Below are 21,397 nucleotides of genomic sequence, written 5' to 3' on the forward strand. Positions count from 1 at the left end.
CCAAGAAGGAAAAAGAAAGTATCTTAACGATCTAGTCAGTACCTGCGACTTCATCCTCATGACAAACATCCAGAAAGTCACCTGAGACCCTTAAAGGCTAAGTGACTGTCATAGTCACAGGTCATTGACATTACTGCCACCTGCCTCTTTGCATAAACACAACCATTTTCCCTTTAAACACACATACACACACATGCATGGGTGCTCACAAGTGCAATGTCACTGACGGCACCCAATCAGCTGTTTTCTTTCTGTCGTTTGTTTTGTTTTTTGAAATCCAAACATGAATACAGGTTTTCTCTTTAGTTCCTTGGTGATGGAGCCAAATGCTTTATAGCAATCTCTCATTCAATTCTATTATTCCCATGATTCGCAAACTAGAAATTACAATAAGTTTATTAACCAACCTTCTACCCAAGTTACATAATCATTTTCTATAGTCCTCATGGAGAAGTTCTTCTCCACATGGATTTCTTAAGCAAGTTAGGATACTAAGAACTGTCCACTGCATCCACCCAGGGGTGGGAGCTGCTGTTTATTGCACAGCCTGACTTCCACAATGGACCTTCCCTGCTTGGCTCATAGCTTATCTCCTGCCCCAATGCAAGTTAGGATAGATTTTTCCCCCCATAAAAATGTATGGAGACCATCTTCAAGACTTGGTTGGCTCAGAGGATTAAAGCTTCAGGCTTTGAGCTTCCCTTCTTGGCCACCTGAGTGCAAGATAGCCATGAGGAGCTCCAAGCACTCTTTCTGATGCTTAGCCTGTAGATTTCAATGGGTAACTCAGGTTGAATCAACTCAAGGTGTCCTCATTGCCTCCCCTTGGTGAATATCTTCCCCCTCCCCCTACTATGGCTAAATTAATCTTTTTTTTTAACTGTTGAATAACCTCTAAATATCTCCTTTTTCCCAATATTTAGCCTAAACTATCAGTTGACTGGCCTGAGTCATGCTCCAATCCTAACAACTGGCATTACAGGTAGAATGGCCTTAATATCTTTTTTAAGGAAAAAGGATTTTTCGAAAAGATCTTTTGTCCTTCAATACTCTCCTGAGAGGCACAGTCAGGTGGGTTTTCCACATGCCACTGGTATCCATTTTCATTCTTCACACATCATATGTGAGCCAATTTTAAGAGAAACAAATGCTTTTTATTATTGAATTGAGCAAGGAGGACTAATACTTCTCATTGTGGCAGGTCACTAGCCAATCCATTTTGAATGGAAGGCTTCATGAACCTGTCTGTTCTGCTTAGCCAAACTCAATAATTTATATTTTCTTGCATTCGTTTGTTCATTCATTCATTCTTTATACTTACCTCCTCCCCATCTGAGGCATCTGGCAAGGTCATTACCGGTCCCAAGAGGCAGGATTGCAACTGGAGGATGCTTCACTATATTTGCCTTTTCTGTGGAATGGGAAAGGAAACAGACAAACACACACACATAGAGAATTAAGTGATAACAGGACAATGTGAGCAATGCCAGCCCTGCATGCACAGGGGAATCACACATTTGGAGTAAAGGTTTTTGATGTTAATAGGTAAAAGAAAATGAAGTTCATACAAATTCACAAGATTTACCCACATACCCACATTTACTCACAAAAAAAAATATATATATATAAGCATCTCCATTATATCTCCCAACATACAGTAAGCTCCTCTAGAACAGAGGTTTTTTTTTTTTTTTTGTTTGATTTTGTACCCTTGAGGCTCATGGTCCAGCCTCAAGCCTGGCATGCAGTAGGCACCTAATAAATGTTTGAGGTAATATGTATTCTGTTGCATATGACAAAAACACCAGGCATAAATTGTGTGGTATCTCTAAGAATAAGATATAAAAACAGGCTCACAGATCTAACTCATTATGCCTACTTTTCCACATGTATACAGGACTATCTTGTACTCTGTTCTTTGGACCTCCTCGCTGGTCACAGGTTGCATCTTACACATACATCTTTGTAACAGACATCTTTGAGGAATCAGATGATAGGAATAAGAGAAGAGATGGTCATGTGTGGAGAGGGAGGGATGACAGATATGTGGTCAGCCTGCTTTGCTACTATCCTTCCATGTCAGGGAAATGGAGGAAAGTCTGCAGTATGTTAGGTGGGCCCCCTTTGGTGAAGTTGGAGGAGCACATGAATGAGAGTAGCAAGGATGTATGGGCTATGATCTGCATCATTGAAGGGAACTTCCCAATCTGTGAGATAGTAGATCTATGGGGTGATTGGAGCATAGATGAAAATGTGGCCAAGGCCACTTTATCCACACTTTCTCCTGTGCTATGAGATTTGGTTCTTTTGCTAGACCAATGTCTGTTGGAAGATTTCATTTTCAGAAATAGAATTAAATGGAGAAGAAATCTGGGTTCAACATCACCTCCTCTGGTGGTCCCATACATGGGGTGATTTCTGTCTGAGTCAAAGGGGCTCAGAATGAAGAGCAAGAAAAGGCCCCTTCAACTGGATGCCTTCTTATAAGATGAGACTCCCTCTTGGGACTCCCAGGAGCACAGCTGTCTGCCTGAAAAAGGCAGTTCGAATCAGCCTGAATCACCTGATGGCTTAGATTCTACAACAAATCCCCACCAAACCCCAGGTGCTTTCAGTAAAGTGATGCAGCACCGGAGGGATGCTCTGCAGCACATACACTCTGCTTACCTTGTAATGTGGGCTAGAAGCCAGATGCAGCGCCCTTGCTGCTCTCCTTTCACCATAATATCTGAATGGTAACCTTAAAGATGCTGAGATTTGAATACTGGTCAGAAAGTGATGCAAAAACAATGCAAATTGGGTCCCTCCTCACAGAACCTACATTTATGAATGTGAGCAATGATCATGTGTCCATTCAAGGGCGCGACATCAAGAGGAAGGTTCCCAGCATGCTGCATAGACACCTTCTGCAAAACCAACTGGAGCATACAGATGGATCGAGATGGGCACCACTGAAAGGTGTACGCGCATCAAGAAGCTCAAAGATCAGCCAAAGAAAACAACAGACCAGGAAAATCCAGAATCACCAGATGAAAGGCGAGGGAAATGGATGCTTGGGGCTGACCTTCAATTTAACTAGTGACTATGGAGAAAGAACACATTCCAATTCTTGGAGTTTTGTCTTACCACACTAACCTAGAAGGAGGTTTTATTTATTTGCTTATTTTTTTTCTCAGTTCCTGTGGAGGCTGAAGCCTTGGTGAGCTGCCCAACAGGTGCAAGGCCCTGTTAGAGAGAGAGAGGAGACACTCCTGTCCACACTCCCCCCCCTTTAACAAGTCAAACTCGGTGTCTGCTCGATGTGTTTGCTTGCAGAACAGATGCCCCTTTAAAGTAAGGAGAGGTTTACATCTGTGAGATGATCACCACCACTCTCATTGGCTGCTGCCACCGGTCTGTCAGGCAAGAAGCTGCTCCATGACTGATCGTCACAATGGAAAGAAGGGACTTAATTTCTGAAAGCCCAGACAGGACAATACATGGGTCGGAGGGATAAACAACAGTGAATGCTCTAAGAAAAGAAGAGAAAATGATCTCGAAAGAAATGATGAGAAATGTAATTAGCTTCAGTTTAACACTTGAAGGATCTGGGCTTTCTTCAGTGCACATGTTCTCTCTACCACCAAGCAATCAGAGACCTTCTACAATGGGAAAATGGTCGTCCAGAGCTGCTGAGGCCCAACAATTCCCTCAGCCTGATTGCCACCACCCGTCCATCTCCCTTAAATACATTACTTCTGTCTTCATTACCTATGCAGTCCAAAATCCAGCCCACTGTTCCATCTCCACCACACGCCAGGACCCTGAAGTCAGGAACGTCTCGGAAAAAATTTAACCTGAAAAACAGGAACACTTTGAAATCAAAAATTCCTATTCTTTTATTCATTTGTACAATTCTATCACTGAATCTGATGAAACACAGGCTTAACCACTTGAAGACTGAATAATATTTTAAATCCATATCACTTAGATAATGGTTCATTTTCTGTTTTTTTCCAGCTAGAACCAAATGGGAAATTGCTAAATACAAAACAAAAACAAGAAAAAAAGCACCTTCGTATCCATGTTACTGCCATACTTTCTGTCAAATTTGAAATGCCAAAAGGAAAAGTGATTTAATACTGTCAGCTCTCAATTATCTGTCTGAATGGATGGTGGACAGTATTGTGAGTCTTCCTGAGCAGCAGCAGCAGCTGTCTGGTGAAGGACCTTGGATCTGTGCCACATGAGAATCAGCTGAAGAAAAGGGACAGTTAGCCTGGAGAAAAAAAGTTCCGGGAAAGACATAATAGTTGTGTTAAAGGCCTATGAACTCTGTCTTGTGGAACCGACATTGGGCCTGATGCTTGGCCCAAAGGTCAACACTAAGAGCCACGGGAGGAAGTTTTTAAATGGCAAATTTAGGCTTGAGCTGTGTTTGTGCGTGTTTGGAGGAGAGGCTTCCTAAAATGCAGCGCTATTGCAAAAAGGAATGGGCTGGTAATGAGCTCCATCACTGGAAGTCTTTGTTCAGCAGACTGATGACCTCTTGGGGGATCAGAACAATCAATACTCTTGGTCTGCTCCAGACTGTACTGGATGGCCTCGGAGGCCCATGCTAACTCTCCGATTCGAGGCCTCTGACTAATACCTCCAATACTTTCTCACTTTTACAAACCACTTGAAGACTCACAAAGTCTGTTCCTACCGTAAACAAAGCTCAAACTGCCCAACACGTCACTGCTAGTGAACCTGCACGTCTGGAGCGCACCCGAAGCTCATTCTCAAGCACCACATTGCCACTTGACAGCGGGCGAGCAAATCTCTCTATCACCTGCGGCTCATGCGTGACCTGCTTGGGTCCCAATACTATCTCAAGCAGTGAGGCACAGGTGAACACTCGGAAGGGCAGGGGTCAATAAAGGCTGTTTTCACTCTCTTCCCACCCAGACACCTAGTGCTCCTATGACACTTCAGCCACAAAGGGAACCCAGGCCTTCCAAAGTGAGGACCAGTGTTCTTCCCAACACAGTGACTGCTGTTCAACCCAGAAGACTTGACTTGGCTCCTATCTTCTACCACACTGCTATAGAAGCCCTTTTCTTAGCATGGATGCCTTTACTAAAAGTGCTTCAACTCAGTGCTGAGGTACACACACCCTCCTCTGGTGCAGATTACAACCCATCCATAGTTTCTCACCCTGTGCAATTCTTACCCATGACCTCCCAGGAAGCCTCCCCAGAAGATGGACTGGACTTGCTGCAAGCTTCCCACTAGGTCTTCAAAAAAGAGTGAGTAAAACCCAGGGCAGAGTTGAGCCCACCCATTTGGGACACCTGACTCTCAATGCCTAATAGGGGATTTCCTTTTCCAACTAAACATTTGCTTATGTCTGTTGAAGAGCTCTCAATTTTTAGGAAAAAAAAGTATTTCTAGACTTTGTTATATATGGATCAGAATTATTGAGAAAACTGTAATTGTAATCTATTGTAATCTATTCTGTAATCTACTCATTGCAAGCAGATTATCATTTCCTACCTGTGTCTACCCGCTGCATTTCATTTATTTTTCTCAAGAGAAGATACTGGAGAAAAATCAATTGAGAAAATCACTGAAACAGACCAAATATGTCTCCATGCTGGAGACAAGAGAATCAGCCATTCTAAAGAGTTTCCCCCACCCCTTCCACTGCAACAGCTAAATTTGAAGGCACCATCAGTGTCTTTTTTTTTTCCAGACCACACATATGGACCACAAGTTCAGCCAGTGATTATACAACTAACCCTTCCCTACAACAAATGGGTGGGGATTTCTGTGGCAGATCTCCTATCCACTAATCACTGAGCTAAAAACAGCTGTCACCTCCTGATATGTAAAGAATCTTGCAACAATTGTAAAGGGAACTTATTAGAAAAGTGACATGGAGATGGAATACTATTGTACTATGAGAAATGATGAGCAGGATGCTCTCAGAAAAACCTGGGAAGACTTATACAAGCTGACGCAAAGTGAAATGTACTGCGCACAAAGTAACAGCAGTATTGTGAGACGATCAGCTGTGAAGAATTCAGCTATTCTCAGCAATAAAACAATCTAAGACAACTCTGAAAGACTTATGATGAAAAATGCTGTCCATCGCCAGAGAAAGAACTGATGGTGTCTGAATGGAGATTGAAGCATGCTTTTTTAAACTTTCTTTACTTTTCTTGAGGTTTTTTGTCTATATTTTCTTTCATAACATGACTATTATGGAAATGCCTTGCATGACCACATATGTATAAGCTATATACCTTCTCAATGGGGGTGGGAGCTGGGGAGGGAGGAAGGGAGAGACTTTGGAATTCAAAGTTTTAAAATGAATGTTAAAATTGTTTTTACATGTAATTGGGGGAAAATAAAATCCTAAATGAGAAGAAAAAAGTGACAGAAAAATTAGTAAGTATGTAATAGTGACTAACCACTATGAAGTCCACCCCCCCCACACACCCCTAGCTAATCTTTGAAAACAACAACACAATTAAGTGGAGAATGTGGGGTAGTAATTAAAGTTAAATTTTTAGGTTTGTAGTTAATAGATCTAGGCATGTAATATATTCAACCAAGAAAATACTTTATGTAACCTATACCTTCCCTTTCCCACCTTCCACTTCCCCTCTTCTATTCCTTTCTCCTTCTTACCCTCTCTCTACTTCCTCCATATATATACATATACATATATACACACACATATACATATATGTCTACACACATATATAAACACATACATACACATATGCATATGTGCACATTTACACATACATATATGCACACATAGACATATATGTATATACACACATATACTATCTATGCACATACACACAGAGTATGAGTATATATAAATGTGTGCACGTGTTTATGTATATAATGCATATCATTTAGTCATTTATACATTAACATGAATAGTACGTACATAGTATATCCACATATAATCTTGCACAATTCACTTTTAAAATATTTTACTTTTGACAAGGTTAATCATCTTTGGGAAGAATATGTATGACCCTTCTGCTGGATAACTAATCTGCATGTCAGACATATCAAGTGCCAATATTCATTCGTGATTCCAGTGTATCTTAAAGCTATTATCAATGGCTTTCCATCAGAGAGTATTGTGCCAATTATCTGAAAAAAAGTTTCCAAATTACACATTAATCAAACAATTAGAATGTCCGTTGCTTTCTTTAATATCAGATAATTACAGAATCTACAAAGTGGAAGGGACTTCATTAGCTACCCAGTCCCAACCTTCCCCTCTTCTCCATAAGAATTCGAATTCCTTCATGACCAATGGTCCTATGTACTTTATTTGAGTAACTAGAATGGGAGGGATCCCATGCTGACCAAGGCAGCCCTTTGTACTTCAGTATAACTTGATATGCTGGCTGTGTGTGTGTGTGTGTGTGTGTGTGTGTGTGTGTGTGTGTGTGTGTGTAATAAATGCACATTTATAATTAAAACAAATCTTCTTATAGAAGAGAGAACCTTGTGATGAACTGTTTGCTATGTCAAGTGCCAAATTCCTCTAGTCTTGAGGAATGCATTTTAATGCATTTGAGACTAAATTGGCAAGTAGGTGCCTAGGAGCTGAACAGGTTAAAATGATCATTTTATTTTCTGAGCATTAATCTGTTACCTGAACATGCAACTGTTTTCTGAATCACAGAAGGCCAAAAAATCAACCTGACTATGCATCAGCCTTTTTCAGTTTGCAAAAATGGAGTTATGATCATATGACAGTTTTCTAATATCATTCAAAAGTGGCTGATGCATGTGCTATAAGAACACTGTTGGCATTCCCTCATCCCTCCCTAACCTTGCAGTACCCAACACTATGTCGGGGCATTACTGTGATAGGTGAAATGATGGGGAATAGTGGGGTGTGGTTAGAAGGTGATCAATAGCATACAAGGAGGATAGCTGCCTTCCTCTAATTAAAAGGACCATATTCTGTGGCTGTCACTCAGTATTCTGTGTCTTAGGTCATTGACTCTATTTCTCCTCTGTCTTACCCCTCTCTCACCCTTCCCTTTCCCTTTTCTCTCGTCTTCTCTCTGTTTCTCTCTCTGTCGCTCTCTCTGTCTCTCTGTCTGTCTCTCCGTCTCTCTCTGTTTCTGTATCTCTGTCTCTCTCTGTCTATCTCTCTCACCAATATTTCAGTTTCTGTCTGCTTTTTAAGGTTCTTTAACATACCTGACAACAGCCTGGGATTTAGGTTTCTTTAAGATTCAAACACACCAATAGCACAGACTGGAGATTCTAGGCACACATTTGGATTTACAGGAGAGGAGGATTCCATGGGGTTTGGCTGGAGCTGTGACAGACCTCAGGAGGTTGCACCCTTACTGCTTGGGGTATGTTCTAGGTCACAGGCCCTGCCCCTCTCATAAACAGATTTTTATTGCTGCCTAATGGCTCCCAAAGCAATGTTTAGATAACCTGTCACTAACTTCCTGCCTGTCTGTGGGTAAGCATCTTGTCCCCTCTGATCCTAAATTTCCTTAAGTGTAAATGGGAGCATTAAAACGGATGATCTCCAAGGTAGTTTCCAACACTAAAACAAGAAATTCTATGAGAGTAACAATGGCGACATGAGATTCATGAATCATTAAAGGGAATAGGGAACATCGCCTCAAGATGTAGCCCTATAGAGAAAACGACATAGATTACATTTTGTAGCCGAAAAATTAGGAATGATGAAAACCAGAAGCTTAATTAGATCCTGATCTTTTAATGGCTGATACTGAAAGAGAACTAGAATTGGAGAGCACTTTTTCCATATTTAATTGTTTTAAGTAAATTAAAACTTCTACCACACAGAGGCAAAAACTCAAAGAAATTAAAACTATGATTCAGAGAAAAGGGAAAAAAGGGGAAAAAAACCTCGAAAGATCCAGCAAGAGGATCCATACCCCCTACAACTCATCATCCTCCCTCATCATCTCTCAAGCTGACAAACTAGGAGTCATTTTGGGCTCCTCACTCTCTTTTGCACCCTTACATCCAATATGGTGTTAAGGCCTTTGGATTTCACCTTTCAAGCATCTCTAGGACACACCTTCTCTCCCCTGACACTGCCCCCAACCTGGTAAAGACCCTCATCACCTCCTGCCAGGACTATTGAATGAGCTGCTGGTGGGCTGGCCTGGGGTCTCAAGTCTCTCCCCATTCCAATCGATCCTCCATTCAGCCATTAAAGACATTTTTTCTAAAATCCAGATCCATTATGTCATCGCCCTACTCAAAAAAAACTCCTGTGGCTTCCTGTTGCTTCCAGATTATTCTGTAGTTGGCGTTCAAAGCCTTTCATAACCTTGCTTCATCTTGCCTTTCCTACTCCCCACCGTGTATTTTTTGATCCAGTGACGCTGGCCTCTGGGCTGTCCCACAAACACTATACCCCACCTCTTGGTTCTGGATACTCTCTCCGGCTTGCCATCATGACAGGAACACTCTCCCTCTTCTGCCTAGACTCCTGGCCATGCTGGCTTCCTTTACATTCTAACTCAAATGCCAGCTTCTACAAAAAGCCTTCCACAACCCTGCTTAATTCTAATGCCTCCGCTTTTAAAAGTATTTCCTATCTCTAGCCTGTATGTAACTTTGCATGTATTGGTCTGCTTTTTGTCTCACCCGTTAGATTGTAAGCTCCTTGAAGGCAGACCTTTCCCTTTGGTTCTTTGCTTTTTCTATCTTTCATGCTTAGCACAGTACCTGGCACATAGTAAGAACTTAATAAATGCTTATTGACTGATTCACCAAGGACAACACAAATCATGCCCTCCTGCCTTTTGCCAGCCTTCTATTCTTGCCTGATTTTTAGCTAGGTTTTGCCTTTCTACCTCTAACAGGGATAACCAATCTCACTAATCATGAGTATTAGGGTCCCCAGTGTCCTATGCCCAGGGCATTGTGAGGTCAGAGCCTGGAAGACCCTCCAACATATGAGGCATGTGACAAGGAGGGCCACTAAAAAGCTTAGAAGCTGGTCAATGCTCAGGAATTTCCTCCTTTGGGGCTCACACTTGGGATGGAAAGGAGAGGGGGTCATCAGAAGCTCAATGGAAAAGGTGGATTTGAGCAGTAGATTCTTACCAGGTTATACTAATTAGCTTTTTATTGTATTCTACCTGAAGGTAAGGCATAGGAATTCAAGGTATAAATTAAAAATCAATGGAAATGAGTAAAGAGTTTGAAGAAATAAATCCAGACTTATATGACAAGGGCAGTGTTCACAGAATCACCAGTCCTGAGAACAGTCAGTATAACGTCAAGTCTAACCGAGTTCCACCCCATCAGAGACTAACATTCTGATCAGTAACATTTCTATTGCATTTTTTTAACGTTTATACATACACACACATATGCGCATGCGCGCACACACACACACACACACACACACACACACACACACACACACACACACACACACACATCTTTTCCCACAATAACCCTGTCAGGAAGGGAATGGAGGTAGCATCACAGGATTTTGGTTTGGAAACTCCTCCAAGATTACTTAAACTGCCAGCCTCCAAATGAAATCTAAGGAAAAGGGAATTGAGACCCAGAAGTAGCAGGTGACCTGCCCAACATTACATAGACAGTGAACATTAGACTTGACCCTGGTCCCCTAATGGCAGTTCTAAAGACCTTGCGCCTGTCATGGCAGGTCTGAGGCTTTGCTTCTACCCTAGCCTTCCAGCCACATTTCCCTTAGTCTTCCTTCACACGCTAAAGCACATGACTAAAGACAAAAGCCCCCACCCTCATCGGCTCCCTTGACGTTCCTGGGATCCTGGGATCCTTTGCAGTTCAGACCCTTTTGACTCAGTGAGTATCACAAAAGACCTTTATGGGCAGATTTATAACTAAACAAGATAATGTTCTTGGTAAGACACCCTCCTCTTAATCTGCGAGCAGATGGACTATATTTATAAATGTAAGAAAGAAGAGGGGCTGGCTCCATCACCAGCTTTTCTCAGCTTCCTCAGCTGGACAAAGAACTCACCCTTCCTTGATTCTATACCCCTTTTTTTCCTCCAACACATTTGGATGAGAAAAAACAGTGGAAACAGGATATTAGTCACTTTGGAAGCTTGGATTTGTTTTTGGTAGTTGATATTACACTTTTTTCCCCCAGTGGTCTAGCTGATGCATTCAGATCACATTATTTCTAGGTATATCAGCCTGCTTATTTAATTAGGGAATATTAAATGAATGAATGATGATCACATGAGGCTCAGACTTACCCTGGCATGGGTCCGTGTGTAGCAAGGCTATAAACCTGGCGAGGGTTTAAGAGATACTGAAGTTTTCTGTAGATTCTGGGAGGTGGGAGGAAATAAGAGGGGAAAAAAAAAACAGTTATTTAGTGATATGAACAATGCTATCATTTTTAAAGAGATAATTTTATCAATAAAGTCTAACATGATATTAGGTATTATTTCAAAGTCATCTTTTAAAACTCTGTATCATTGGGGCATAAGAAAATGTCAGAAGCAGAACAGTTTAAAGTAGATTCTTCCTAAGTGTGGCAAAGGAGCTCAGGGCCTGAGCCACAAGGCAATCAGAGAGCCCCTTCTCCCAATAAAGAGCACCAAAGGCTCTCCATTCAGAGACAATTACACTGATATTCTTAAAATACAACTGGAAATACTTCCCCTCCATAAAAATATCTTAATGCCAGCTCGTTTTGAAGACAGAATAAATGTTTTTGCCCTAGTTGTTTAAATACTTTATCTAAATAAATCCTGGCAATGACTGAAACTTAGGGGCACCTTGCCAACCTAACACACAGGGAGAAGGCACTAGCCTCCACCCAAATGGATGCTGTCACGATTCTGCTCCCATTTCATGTATGTGTTTGTAAACATGTGTTTTCCCCAGATCTCCATTCTTGACAAAGACAGCGATCTCTAACACTTGGCTCTGAGAACCGTGGGACTAATTCAACAACTCCTTTTCAGACAACAGTCCATCTTTGAGCAAAATCCAAGGCTCAGGTTGTCCTGTCACCATCTCCACCTTCCTCCAGGTCTTGAGGAAGATGGCTGACAGGTGGGCACACATGCATTTGTAAATGTACTTGACAGTGTACTTAATGTGATAAAAATATCATAAAGGGAATGGATGAATTCTATTTTTAAACCATATACCAGGAATGATGGGTAGGAATATATTTCCATCTCAGATATTCTTGAGCTTTACTGATAGATCTGATGAATTGATAACTCAAGCACCAAACGTGATTCATGCTATTCCTGGATATTAACAAGAAATGGGACAAAATAAGGAACACAACAGATTTTATGAATAAGAAATAAGGTTGTCACTTGATCTCCCCATGATAAAATCTCCATATTTACTAATCAGCTGCTTTGCTATGTTTGGAGTAGACCACACTTCCATAAATAACTGCATATATGGATTCATATCCTATTACTTCCACGTATTCCCTGTGTGACCTTGGGCAAATGATTTTATCCCTCAGTGCCTCATTTTACTCATCTGAAAAAAAAGGAGGTGGACTTAGTGGCCTCTAAGGTCTCTCTGCTTTCAATCTATCATCTTATGAAGGATTTAGGATTGCATTCGTGCTAATGCTCCCATGTCAGACACTCCCTGCACTAACATGGATCCCATAATCACTGATGAGTCAGGAGAAAAGTCATAGCAAATGGTTGCCAAGTGTGAGAAGAAGGATTTGAACCCATGCCCATTAGGTGACCCTGTCTCTTATGACATCTCTAGGCATTCATTTGCACATCTATGAGGATTTTGCCTGATAGGAAGAAGTCCTTGTTTCCCTACATGTGAAACTGTATTTCAGGTAACAGGAGAGACAATGCTTCCAATACTCCAATTCCATGCTAAAAGCCAGACTGACCACAATCATGACAAAGAAGCTTGGACTTTCTACTTTTGAAAACAAGTGTGGGGAAGGTGCATTGTGGGGATAAATAGCAACAGGAACAATAAAACTAATAACTTAGCTCTTCTTGTCACTTCACCTGGTACATCTATCATTAAAGCTGGTAGTAGGTGGATTGATAAAAATCAAGAGGGATATACGTGCTTAATTGTACATGCATATTGATATGATTAACAACATTCGATAAGCTATTTTAGAATCATGCGATTATCATAAGCCAAGCTTTCTTGTCCGTGTTTGCCTTGACATAATATCAGTGTATAAAATTAAAAAACAACAACAACAATATTTTAAGAGAGAACAACATCCCAACATTCATTATCTCAAAACCAGACGGAAGGAAACACTTTCAAGAGAAGGAGCCCAAGCTGAGAAAGTGGAAACATCACAGGGACAGGATGAAGGTCATATCCTCCTTCTCCTTCCTCATCATCATCATCCTAGCTACTGCTGGAATCTGTTCTAAACATGCTTTCAGTGCGTCTAAAGGGTAGGCACTTACATCCCAATTATTTTATGCAACTACCAAAGCAGTCATTTTCTCAACCTGGCAGAACATTAAATACAAAATGATAACAGTCAAAGGTAATGTCTTTGAATGAGGTCTAGGTGAACTCCATTGAAATAAATGAAAGAAAAAGAATTATTATAATAACAACAACAAAAAAAAAGATTGGGGCATGTTTGGCGTTTGGCAGAACCTTTATGGGTATGTTTGTGGCTAAACGAGATAATGGTACTCTATGGACCACTGAACACAAAGGATTGTTGGAACACTCTCCACTGCTTCCACAATCTGCCTTCACCATCCTCAGGTATTTCTAAACACATTAATGTTATTGCTCAGCACCCAGTTCTTTCAGACTTTGACAAAGTCTTTCACATTATCTCTGTGGGCAAAAAAGGAGAGATGTTAAGAAAACTGGGTGGATTTAGACAGCGGGAAGGAATGGAACCCTCTCGTGAGCTCCTCTCCTCACAGGCTGGAGCGTCCTGATAGCTTTTTTCACCTCCCTATCACACCAAAAAAGAGTGTCTGAGTACATCACCATACCAATGCAGTCTTAGTCCTATTTCACTCAAAAGTAGGCAAGCTCAAAGACCCTCCAGAAGGGAAGACAACCACCAATAAAAATTACAGAATGTCCAAGCTACGAAACAAATAGAGAAGTATAGGTGATTTGTCCAGGGATCAGGAAACCTCTTAGCTAGCTCGCTAATTAATAATAATGATCACCACTGTCATCATAGTCATCATCATCATCATCATCATCATAACAGCTAGCATTCCCAGGACTTATCCTGACATGCTCAGACAAGACTCAAGGCCCAATTCTATATTTTGAGGGGACAGAGGGGAAAGTAGAAGAAAGCCAGAACAAGGTCACTCATGTTTCTACAGCAATTTAGGCCCCACCACAGGCTTTTCTCACAAGAACTTTTTGAAGTGGGTCCTGAGAGTCATTTGCCTCTTTCTCAAAGAAAATGAGGCAGAAGAAAGTGAAGCCAAGACCACTAGAAAGCTCAAGGCTGTAGAAGCAGGAAGTATAGCCAGACCCCTCCTTGGGCCATGTTTTCAGTATCAGAACACAGAGGGAGAAGAAGAGAGACAGAAAGAAAGAGGGGCATAAGGGAAGACGAAGTGGCAAATATGCAGGGCTGGAGTTGAGTTTTTACTAGAAAAATTCAGAGGACAGAGTATGTGGCTCTGCTCTAATTGGTAACCAACAAATGGTTCTATGCAGAAACAGTCTTAAGAGTCCCTGATGGCTAGGTGATGAAAATGTATGTGGAAATTAAATCTCCAGTCTTCCAAACTAGTGTGGAAGGAGGAAGAGGAGGCATTTCACTGAATGCTGTTGAAAATCTAGGGGAAAAATATACAAAAAAACATTTATTCCACAAAATTATTGCCATTCATTTACTGTTAAAAACTACCTGAACCTAAATTAACCTCTATGAAATTCCAAAATGAAGAAAAGCAGTTTTCAATGGGGAAAAAAGATCTTGACCACTAAAGACCTACTGTATATATGTATATGTATGTACATGTGTAACTGTATTTTCTCCTTTTATATATAGGTATTTATATAATATTTTATGTGTATCTATGTATTTCTAGTGCATTATATATATATATTATATATATACACATATGTGTGTGTGTGTGTGTTATATAGGCTATATAGATATAGATAGGATAAATATCTACCTGTTGTTTATCCTTTGTTTTCAAAGATCACATCACAGGGTGATGTCTTTACTTGGGCACGAAATCGATTTAAGTGAGGCAGAGTTACACAAAGCTGTTAGCCTCACTCTCTCATCCAGTCATCAAAGTTCAGTGAAAAGACAAAAGTCAAGACCACTGGTGATGGCCCAGGATACAGTGCATGCCCTTCGCGTCTTCCATGTCTGACCAAGCTGTAGTGCTTCATGGAGTCTGCTTCAGGCCCCTTCATGGCCATTGGAACAAACTGTTCTGTCTGCCCGCTCCACCAGAGAAGTCTTCCCATACTTGGGGTAGACACCCTCCTAACTCAGGTTTCAGGTCCGCTGGTCACCCTCAACTTGTTTTAGCCACATACTGAACTGGCTTTAGCAGGTGTTGCTGCTATCAATGCTATAGCTTCTTGGAGCTTCAGGCGAGAGTTGGGCGACAGGTGGACACCTAAGGTTGATGAGCAGCCCTGCAAAGGGGTGAGTGGGGTGTTCAGGGAGGACTGGCACCTCTGGCATGAAGGTTTGCTGAGATATCTATATCTATATCTATCTATCTATCTATCTATCTATCTATCTATCTATCTATCTATCTATCTATCCGTGTGTGTGTGTATTTGTGTGTATATGTATATCTATCATTTTATTTATCTGTCTCCATCTGCTGCTGTCTGGTTTCAACTCCACAAAACAAGTTGCCTCTCCCAGGTTAAGCCCCATCACCTCTAATCTCCTCACCTCTCTGCTGACTCAAGCCTTGTCTGATATCACCCACCTCCTTCAGCCTCCTCTCTGCTCCGATTGGAGGGCTGGAAGGTGGCATTTCAAACTCCTCCCAATGCTTTCTTTTACAGAGGGTAGAAACTGTATTTGGGGCTCCCCTCACTTGGCATCTGCTACTCTGCTTGGTTTCAGCTCCAGGGAACAAGATTGCCTCATGAAGGGAATCCTCTGGTGTCCTCTTGTCCCTCCCCACTCCCATCAGAGTGTGAGCTCCTGGAGGGCAAGGATGGTCTATCACTTTATTAAGTGTATTCTTAGCACTCAGCACAGTGCCTGGCATGTGACAGGTGCCCAATACAAGTTGAATGGATTGGACTGGATTGGAGATATGAACATACATGTCTATATGGATACATGCTCAATAGACTTACATACATAAATACACATCTAAGTTTTACTATACAGATATGTAGTCTTTAGAGAAAGCAATAGAATCAGAGAGAGAGAAAAAAGAGAGAGATGGAGAAAGAGACAGAGACACAGAGAGAGAGAGACAGAGAGAGGAGAGACAGAGAATGGAGAGAAGAGAGAGGAAGGAGAGCCTACATAAAAAGGCAATATCATTTTATATGATGCTATTTCCAAACCAGTAGAACACGTGCATGCATACATGCACACACATGTATGATGGATAGAGGTTCAGGAAACCCTGGGTTCAAATCCTGCCTCTGGCCCCTCCTTCCTGGGGCCAGCCCTGGGCAAGTCCCTAAATAACTCAGTGCCCTTTGACAACTCTCTAAGGTCATAAGTTACAGACGGTCTGCTGTCTGCTTTGGTAGAGGGAGTTCCCTACATCAGTGTAATCAGAGGTCCAGTCCCTATGTGCACATACATTTGCACACACATATACATATATGCATTTGCCCAACTACACATATACATAAATACTTGTATGCCTACATAGGTGCATATGCCTGTATGTGTGTGTATACATCCCTTAATTTTATTCCTAATAGTTGTTTAACTAAAGTGAATGAAGCCCTGGCAGGGATGGGGACAAGGAGTCATTCTTTTCTCCAAGAATATTTGCTGGAAAGATTCCTCCAGCTCTAGGGCCTTTCAAATAGCCAAGGACTGATGATGCTCCAACTCCTCAAGCCCTAGTAGGATGTAGGGGGGACATGACCACATTTTTAGGGCAGTCAGACAGAAGGAGAGGTGCCATTTTGACAGAACCTTGGGGGCTGCAGACCAGGGAAGGGAAGGGGCTGGGTTCTTTGGTGAATGATGGAGGCAGAGAAGGCAGAGAACAGGTGGGGCTGGCTGTGGAGAAGGATGCCCTCTGGGATTTAGCACCCTAGGGCAAAGCCCCACGAGGTTCACCATAGTTACAGCTCTGCCAACAGCTATGATATACATCCTCTAAGGCCAACTCTCCTCTTAAACACTCTGGTGACCTTATGTCATTTTTTTTTACATAAATGTGCATTGATGTTCTCTCTCTATAGACTTAAATACACAATCCCTCTGCTAGGCCTAATACTGGAAGAATCATAGTGACATAATTATGATCCTAGCCTCTGTGGTCATGGATCACAGGAAACAAAAAATGAATGATTTGTGGATAATTTTAATAGCATGAAATAAAATACCGAATCCTGAACTAAGGCAATAAAAAAGTTCATAAAAATCCCCATTACTATATTAAAATATCTCCAGATATAAAATATCAACAAAAAATGGAGGAGAAACCAGACCACAACTTCTCCCATAGATTTCTCCATGAGTTAATCACAACTTGGACAATAATTTAGGGAGAGGATCTAGGCATGCAATTTCATTAGTACAGGGAACTTCTGCGAGAGAACACCCCTCTGTCAACATAAGCTGTCATCTTCTCATAACTCAGATCTAGAGGTGCCTTGGCCACTGAGAAGTTAAGTGACTTACTCAGGGTCACACAATCAGGCAGTGTCAGGAACAGAATTTGAGCTCACATCCTCCTGGCTAGGTCTTTAACCATTATACCACACTGACTCTTGGGATATTCAATTATAAATCATTCATTCCAGTTATGCTGTGTCTCATTATTATATACTGTTCAATGCTTCTACACATATCTGACACACAGAAAAAGTAGGACCAAGAACACAAACCTTTCTCCTTGCTTCCCACCACTCTTGGGGTTGACAAAAACCAACAGTGGGTGAGTGCCAGGAATTGGAGTAATCTAGGGAAATAACAGACAAGGTCATTAGTTCTTGTGGTCTGGTCTGGTAAAGGATGAACAAATGAACAATGACAAATAAACATGAGGTACAGGGCTGGAGAGAATGAACAAAATGAATAACCATGGCTGGAAAAACGAGAGAGAATGAGCTGGTCGATTAAGATGTGGGGTCACTCTGCTACTGATGCCCTTTGTGACCCTGGGCAGGCCACTTGACCTTGCTCCACCTCTGCTTTCCATAAAATACTGGGTTTGAATTAGGGGACCCCTGAAGTTGCTTCCAGCTCTAAAGCTCTGATGCCAAACTGTCATCACTGGTGGTCATTGTGGAGAGGCAGAAAGAACACCAGATTTGGAGTTAGAAGATTCACTTCCTGTCTCTGTCTCTCAGTTTCCTCTTCTATAAAATTAGGGCATGACCTCTAAGGACCCTTCCAGATCTAAATCTAGAATCTTATGATTCTAAATTCACTAGATGGTCTTGGCCAAGTCTTCATGGAAGGAGATATAGGACTAGTACATGATAATAGGAAGGAGGGAGTGTCAAAAATGGGACAGAATAGTGGGCTGGGTCGGGCTCCCAAAATGGTGTCCCTGTTATGGACACCAAATGAGGAAGAGGCATCACAGTGAACGTTCAAGGGCTCGGAAACCAAACTTGATCAAGGGCTGGCCAGGCTTGGTCAGCCAGTTAGGGTTCCTCTACATATATCCCCAAATGCTGATTTTGCCCATGAGTTTGAAGAAAGAAAACTTTCTGTGAGTTCTGACCCCTGCTCCTCACCCTCCTTCTCAACATCCTTCTTCTCAGTTAGTGTTTTCTCTTCTCACCTCCCTCTTGACAGGGCTCTGAGTTCTCTTCATCACTCGCCTGAATTTCCTTGGTTTTGCCTCACCACAAGAGCTCTCCATGATTCTACTTCTGATTCCCTCTGGGACTCACTCTTATCCCTCCACCATTTCATCCCATCATTCACAAGCATCTATTTTATGTCCAGGAAACTCTTCCCAATTTGTCTGCTCTAAGGTAACTTGTTAAAAGATTTCATTTTAAAATGCAACCCAAGGTACAGTCTGGAACATCTGCTGTTGTTTGTTGACTGCACCCAGGACAGTGGGATATGGATTACAGAAAGAAAAAAAAAAAAGAAAATGGACAACCAGGCACTCGCTACACCTTGTCAATTATCCAGAATACATCATGATCTTTAGTCAGTATCCAGTGTCTTCTATAGAGCAACTGAAGGGTTTAAGTGGCTGATCGTTAATCAAGTGTAAACACTGAAGATGCAAACAAAGGCAAAAACACTGTGGCTGTCCTCAAGGAGCTTACGTTCTAATGGGGAACACAACAAGGAAATCGATATTTATATACAGCGATGAATACTTTCCTTCTTTCTACCCTCATTCTCAGTGCCTAGTACAGTGTCTGTCACACAGCAGAAGCTGATTGATCGGGCAAGAGAAAGGTAACCTAGTTGATGGAAAGGCTCAAATGGAGGGGGGAGGTAGGGGGCGGGGCCAGGAAAACCTCCTGCCCAAGGTGAAGTCTGAGCTGAACATTGAAAGAAGCCAAGGATTTCAAGAGCTGGTGGTTAGGAAGGAGTGTATTCTAGGTGTAGGGTATGTCTCTGCAGAGGTATGGACATGACAGATGGAAATCTCTGTGGAAAAGCAGCAAGTGGGTCAGTCAGACTGCATGGAGCGGAGGGGAGTGTGGGAAGACCGGGAAGGGAAGAAGGGGGAGAGAGAGAGATTCTGAAACGTCACAAGGAAACTTTGTACTTGAATCCCGGCAGTCACTGCAAGTCGTCCAGGATGGGTCTTGCCATGCAGGTTGTAGAGAAGCTAATCAGGGGTGTGGGGTAGATGACATGGACACTGAGGTCCCTTCTGGTTCTTAGGGTCTGGACATTCTAGTATTTTGTGAAAATGGAACTAGTCCCACAGAGGATGAGGGGATAGAGAGGACATTTGAAATATTTTCCTATGGAGGTCTTTTAAAAGATACAGATGTTGAATTCACAGGAGGAAGAGACTTAAGAGAGCATGCTAGCTGTCCTTCCTGTCCTGTGGATGGCAGATTAGACTTGTTCTATGCCGTCAGACTAGCTTCTCACTTCTGTAGCGCTAAACAGTTGCCCAAGTGTTTTATCCACCTTATATCAATGAAGGGTGCTTCACACCACCCTGGCAGGGAGATACACATGTTCTACTCTCACCTCCAGGCTGGGAGAAGTCCTTGATCACATAACCGGCATCTCCTGACTCCCTGTTCTCTCTGCCAGGCTGCCCCTCAGGCACACCTATCGCAGGATCCAATGGGCCAAAGTCACAAGGAGGAAGGTTTTACCTCAAAGCTGTGGTTTGTCCTTCATTTCCAAAAAGGACTAATGACATCACGGAGAGCTACCTTGACTTTAAGTGAGGCAGAACTGCACAAAGTTGTCTGTCTCACTTTCTGTTCCAGAGTCCTCCAAGTCCAGTGGCAAGACAAAAGTAAAGATGACTGGTGATGGCTGGGGGTGCAGTAGATGAGCTGTGCCATTTTCAATGGCTAACCAAGCTTTCAGCACTCCACAGTGCCTGCCTCAGCTGCCTTCAGGGCCACTGGAAGAAGCTGCTCTCATCTGCCCATTCCACAGCGGATGCCTTCACATGCTTGGTGCTGACAACCCCTAACCTGACATCAGGTTTGAAGTCTGTTGGTTATCCTCACCCTGGTTTAGCCCATCTGCCAAGATGGTTTGAGCAGGGTGTGGCCATTGTGTGTGAGTGCCAGGTAGACACCAAAGGTAGATGAGCAGCCCTCACACCAGAGGAGCTAGTCCTGCTGCACAGCCCAGCTCAATGTAAACGAGAATTTTCCATCTGTCTGGATATGAAAAGGGACGTAACATCCAGATGTCAGTTCTCCTGTCACTGGGGGTTGGGGTGGGGCATTTAATCATGGGCAAGTTGCACACTTGTTGAGGTGATAATAGAAAGAATTCATGAGAGAGACAAGTAGCTCATTGTTAAGACCCTTTCTAACTCAGAATGTATTATTCAATGGCTACACCAAGGATTTTCACTATGAGGTCAATAAATGTGTGCATGCACCTTTTACACATAAATTTGGATAAATGTATTTTAACATAACTGGCTTGCTTTGTAATCCACACTTAATTCTGAGAGGGAAGTCTACAGACTTCACCAGAGGGTCAAAGGCCAAAGTCCATCATGTACAAAAAAAGAATCCCTGGTCTAGACCAACCTAACTGGAACATGGAGTTTAT

At 42.1% G+C, this 21,397-nt stretch overlaps 1 protein-coding gene across 4 annotated transcripts in view; it reads right to left on the reverse strand.

The window, feature by feature from the left end:
- Positions 1 to 21,397, reverse strand: part of DGKB (diacylglycerol kinase beta) — a 667,225-nt gene that overhangs the window by 355,367 nt on the left and 290,461 nt on the right. For all 4 annotated transcript variants that reach the window (XM_021000103.2, XM_021000102.2, XM_021000101.2 and 1 more), the window contains 4 exons: positions 18,046 to 18,119; positions 11,265 to 11,339; positions 3,751 to 3,836; positions 1,322 to 1,411 (listed from right to left, as the gene is read on the reverse strand). In XM_021000103.2, the coding sequence (XP_020855762.1) occupies positions 1,322 to 1,411; positions 3,751 to 3,836; positions 11,265 to 11,339; positions 18,046 to 18,119 (325 nt within the window). The remainder of the gene's footprint in view (positions 1 to 1,321; positions 1,412 to 3,750; positions 3,837 to 11,264; positions 11,340 to 18,045; positions 18,120 to 21,397) is intronic.

The sequence above is a fragment of the Phascolarctos cinereus genome, unplaced genomic scaffold (assembly GCF_003287225.1).
Source record: "Phascolarctos cinereus isolate Bilbo 61053 unplaced genomic scaffold, phaCin_HiC Scaffold_1;HRSCAF=81, whole genome shotgun sequence".
Taxonomy (NCBI): Eukaryota; Metazoa; Chordata; class Mammalia; order Diprotodontia; family Phascolarctidae; genus Phascolarctos; species Phascolarctos cinereus.